Raw genomic sequence first — 4,883 nt, 5'->3', positions numbered from 1 at the left:
CATGCACTGCCTCTCACCAGGAAAAAGAAACTGTCTCCACCTCCCAGAAACCTTCTCTTCACCACCCAGAAAAACCTGGAGATCTCTCATCCTCCTCTTCCCCAGGTACACAGCAGGACTAAAGAAGCAACTCACAGTCACATTCACAGGCTTCTGGAGGACACCTCACCTTGCACATCCTCACCCAGAGCGCACAGGCTTAGGGCAGGCATGGCTGACACAGACTGGCTTTAAGCCCACCACTTCTTCCAGCTGATGTTGCAGGGACTCCTCTTCCCACTGGCCCTCTGTGGAAAGGAGACAGCTCTGGTAACATTCACGCCCTGGAGATCTGCCCTGTGACCTGGAGCTACTCGTAGGGTTGGCTTTCGCTACGTCTCTTCAGTCACTGTTGGCCATTTCCCCTTTGAACCATGAGAGTCATTAAGAGCAACAATTAGCACATCCTCCATCCTGCCTGTCTGTTGAGAGCTGTTGCTTTTCCATCTTGACACACTCAGGATTACCGAGGCTCTGAGACAAGCTCTAACATGTCATTTCATCCATTGCAACTGGCATTTTGGAACTGATTTTTCGTGTAACTAATTTAGGACTGGAGAGTCCAGGAGAGTCCACCTCAGGGCACCACAATTAAAATACCTCTTTTTCCAAACTAATGGAGCGGGTGGGTGCTCAGGCCGGTTATGTGTGTATGCAGCCATTTATGAGATTAACAGCATGCCTCACTGTTTCAAAATCTCAGGCAATGGGAGGCAGGGAAGAGCCAACTGTTTTGCATACAAATTAAATTTCCCAAAACTTTAATTAAAATTGTTGTATGAAACTGAAAATGTTTAGATAATTTATTGTTTCAGTTAATTTAACTGCCAGTACCTAATCCTGTCTAGCTGTGGCAAAGCCAATAAAACTCAGTTAAATGACAGCGTTCATCAAAGACCTTAGCCAGCTCACAGTGAAAACCGCCCTTTAACGAGCTGCAGTGCTGCACCTTGCCCAGGTGGCTGGGACAGCTCTGGGGGCTCTCTCGGCTGCCTTCACTGGCCCAAGACCGGGGAATGGTCTCTGGCTTGCACTCTGGACATTTATCAGAGCCAAATCCTCAAATGCCTCATGGTTTGCTAATAGGCTCTGTCTGGTAACAGGTCAGTACTGGTTCCTCACCACGGTGTTGCTTTTACCATTTGTATCACGAATTTTCATATCCCTGTAAGCCAAAGCATAGAGATTTTACTGTGCCCGGGTCTGCCTGTAGTCTGCGTACATGATGTCGTGCTGTCCCCCCTCCAGCAGGCAGTGGTAGGTCTGAATCTCCTGCTCCAAGCGGCATTTGACGTCCAGGAGGGTCTTGTATTCCTGGTTCTGGCACTCCATTTCTGCTCGTATTTCAGCCAGCCGCTGCTCCACACAGGAGATCTGGCTCTGTAGCTCAGCCAGGTATTTGTTGTAGCGACATTCGGTTTCTGCCAAAGAGGATTCCAGGTTTTCTTTCTGAGAATGGAAACAACACAAAGGTACCTGGGTATGCTGCAAGCTTAGCCTGTCTGGTTACAGGTACAATTCTGGTCATGCAGCTTTCTAAAGAGAGCGGGGGAGTCTGAGATGTGAATCGTAGTGGCATCACCTACCATGGTGAGCTGGGCTTGTACATTGATTTCCAAGGCCTGCAGCTGGCGTCTCATCTCAGTGACCTGTTTGTTGCTTGACTCTATCTCCTGGCTGTTTGTGATGACCTCCAGATTCACCTCCTCCACCTGCAAAGTTAGAAAAGAGCAGCCCTTTCCTCACCTCGCCACAGCATCTCGTTGTGGCAGGGACTTCTCCACACTACTTGTGCACCCCCTGCAGTGCACCTGAGTATTTCCAAATCTAAAGCCCCCCCATTTATTCCTGTAACACCATGCGTGGCCCCTCTGCCATGAACAGAAGAGCACTGAAAGTGGGCAGTACAACTAGATGCTGAGCACATCCATGACAGAATTGCTGATATTAAGACATCTCCAGTAAGTGTTCTTAATCTCTCATTTTTCCCTTTTTCCCCCAACAGGCAGAGTAGGGTACAGCTCTGCATGTATATAGTACCTTGCAGGCATACCACTGCTCAGTCTCTTTGCGGTTGCGCTCCATCAGCGTTTCATACTGGCACCTCAGATCCTCCAGAATCTTCCTCAGGTCTGGGCCAGGACAGGCATTGACCTCCACGCTCACATCTCCAGTCGCTTGTTTCCTCAGGCAGTTCATTTCCTGCAGAGAATACGTGCACCATATCAGTAATATTCACACTCAGGGGGACTTTCCTTCTTTCCTCTTATTTCTCTAAGAGTAAGGGGCAATCTAACCTCCTCATGGTTTGTCTTGAGACAACACATCTCTTCAGTTAAAGCCTCACACTGTAGCTGCAGGTCGGTCTTGCAGCTGGCCAGCTGATCCAGGACGGGGCGTAAGTTGCAAATGTCTGCATCCACATTTTGCCGGAGACCACATTCAGTCTCGTACCTTAAACCAAGGCAACAAAGAAAGGTCAGCATGTCAGTAAACCATGGCAAACCCTTGAGTTGAGTTTGTGAGGAAAAAACTTGGGACCAAGTTCTTCTCTCGCTTCAGGCATGCAATGCTATGAACACTGTCAATGGTATCCATGCCTTTCACAGAGATCTGCGTTCTAATGTGGCAGCATGACAAGCAGTGTGTTAGGATTTCCCCATCACCATCGCTCACCTACCCTTCCATGGGCAGTGTGAACCCCTCAGTCCAGCACAGGACCGTACTCACTTCACTCTGAAGTCATCAGCAGTCATCCTGTTGTTATCAATATTCAGGAGGATTTTGTTAGTCTCCATGGCTGCACAGAGGATCTGGAAGAGAAAATGCAGGAGGGAGATTTGGGCTTGTGGCTTCCTCTGGCTACAGAAGGCCCTGGAGGAAACATCCACCTGAGGTAATGCAACCCACTTATTTTATAATGATTCCATATATTTGGATTATTAATCAGTTAGATGGCATTACAGTGGGGAAACCTGCATGCCAGCTTGGTGGAGCAGGCTGTGCTGAAACTCCAGTTCTCCGTAAATGCACTGTCCTCCTCCCACAGACCGTCCGTTTCATATAAACTATTGCTTCATGGGCACCTCCAGAGACATAGCTATTGTCTCTGCCATTTGACATTGGTCCATCCACATGTGAAAGCAAAGCCCGAAGAAATATTAGAATTTTCTTGAAAAACAATGATTTACCTGGTTTTGAAGGTCTTCGATTTCCTTATGAAAACAGCTGTAGTCCCGTGGTTCGCAGCTGGGCCCTACCTTGGCATACCACTCCCGGATCTTGCACTCAAGGTCAGCATTGTCTCCCTCCAGGAGTCGCACCTTGTCCAGGTAGGAGGCCAAGCGGTCGTTGAGGTTCTGCATCGTCGCCTTTTCATTGTTAGCGAATAAGATCCCATCACCGCAACCAGCGCTAGCCCTGGTGAAGCCACCACCAATGCCTCGAGTGCAGATGCCTCCACCGCTGAATCCAAGGGTAGAACAAGCCCTCTGGGTAGCTCCAAAGCTCCCACCGGTAGCACTGCCAGTGCTCAGCTGCTTCCCAAGAAATCCCTCGCTCAAACTGCCACCAGAAAAATTGCCAACCGCACCACCTAAGTCATAGGCAGCGTGTCTTCCCGAGGAGGCGGAGGAGACCTTTCTTCCACTACCAGCCGCAGAGCTGCCCGCGCTGCTCCTGCCCTGGGAACAGGTAGTAACGACCTGCCTGACGGCACAGCTCATAGTGAGAGCGTGAGGATCCAACTTGGAGCCCAAGGCAAGCTGCACAGATTGCTGCGGGATCCGATTGTGATCCCTCTGTCCCCACAGTCCTGTATTTATACCATTCCTTGTGGATGTTGCCACCGGAGAAGGGCTGTTTATTCTTCCTCCTTATGACCTGGCTAGTACTCTTTTTTTTTTTTTAAAGGCGTTTGTCTCCAGAAATCCCACAACAGAAAGATGCTTTGGTTAACAGAAGCGTGTTTCAAAACTACATCAAAAATGTTACTTCCTGAATCATCAGGTCTGACTTGTGATGACAGCTAGACAACAGTGACACAAAAAACGACGATACCCGAGAGTGCCTGGGGAATGAAACACCATAGCAATTATCCATCCCTGACGTGGGCGAGTCTACCCGGAAAGTGAAAGCTGTGGGAAAGCCGTCCTATCTGATGGAGCCTGTTCGACCCCTTTGTGACCAGAAGCGAGGGTGCCCCCTCATTCAGCTGCCCTGCGGTCCCTGGGACCGGAGCCAGGAGACCACCCTGGACCACACTGCCTCCCTGCAAGTGCACCGCAGCGAGGGTCCGTCCCATTCTGCGTGGCCGTCAGCTGAGTGAGAACTGAGGGGTCTGGGTCATTAGACCTCGAAATGCTCTTCTCTTGGAGTGCAAAGAAAAATATTGCACTTGAATGTACCAGTGATTATTTGTTACTTCTCTTTCTTCTGCATGCATCAAAACATCCCCTTTCAGAAGGGAGATCCCATGGTATTTGTTTTGCTGCTTTCGAGGGTAGACAAAATATTCAAAGATTTCTCCAAAATGAAAGAGAAAAGGATATTTCCTGAGTACCAAATGTTGCAGTTAACTATGAATATTCACTGCCAAGAGAGGGCAGCTACATAAGATGTTTCGTAAGATTTCTAAAACAGTAACACGGAGAATTTCAGAAGCAGCCTGATCCTGTATAGGTCTAACCCAGTTCCAACCAACACCATGGAAATTCTCCAAATATAATCTAGGGGAAATGTGTTAAATTTAGAAAAGACACTAGAAAAGCTCATTTAAAAAAAGATATTAAACCTATTTTTTAGTCTTGGAATGCTGCATTGAGGAAGAAGGGAAATAATTAAAA

At 48.3% G+C, this 4,883-nt stretch overlaps 1 protein-coding gene across 1 annotated transcript; it reads right to left on the bottom strand.

Annotated features, from left to right (window-relative positions):
* Nucleotides 1–1,165: 1,165 nt before the first annotated feature.
* Nucleotides 1,166–3,497, bottom strand: LOC104070264 (keratin, type I cytoskeletal 42-like). Its single transcript, XM_009579063.1, has 6 exons — nucleotides 3,231–3,497; nucleotides 2,770–2,852; nucleotides 2,337–2,493; nucleotides 2,080–2,241; nucleotides 1,626–1,751; nucleotides 1,166–1,488 (listed from the first exon to the last, which is right to left on the bottom strand). Exons 1-6 carry the CDS (start codon nucleotides 3,402–3,404, stop codon nucleotides 1,228–1,230), a joined length of 963 nt encoding a protein of 320 aa, XP_009577358.1. The 5' UTR covers nucleotides 3,405–3,497; the 3' UTR covers nucleotides 1,166–1,227.
* Nucleotides 3,498–4,883: the final 1,386 nt, after the last annotated feature.

Source organism: Fulmarus glacialis, unplaced genomic scaffold (genome assembly GCF_000690835.1).
Source record: "Fulmarus glacialis isolate BGI_N327 unplaced genomic scaffold, ASM69083v1 scaffold46525, whole genome shotgun sequence".
Taxonomy (NCBI): domain Eukaryota; kingdom Metazoa; phylum Chordata; class Aves; order Procellariiformes; family Procellariidae; genus Fulmarus; species Fulmarus glacialis.
This window is presented reverse-complemented; position numbering and strand designations above follow the sequence as displayed.

Excerpts from the sequence above, each read along its gene's own strand:
- LOC104070264 (XM_009579063.1), bottom strand. The coding sequence starts at position 3,404 with ATGCAGAACCTCAACGACCGCTTGGCCTCCTACCTGGACAAGGTGCGA. Across the intron at positions 2,494-2,769 it reads GCTGATGACTTCAGAGTGAA|GTACGAGACTGAATGTGGTC; the intron begins GTGAGTACGGTC and ends CCTTGGTTTAAG. Across the intron at positions 2,242-2,336 it reads TCAAGACAAACCATGAGGAG|GAAATGAACTGCCTGAGGAA; the intron begins GTTAGATTGCCC and ends TATTCTCTGCAG.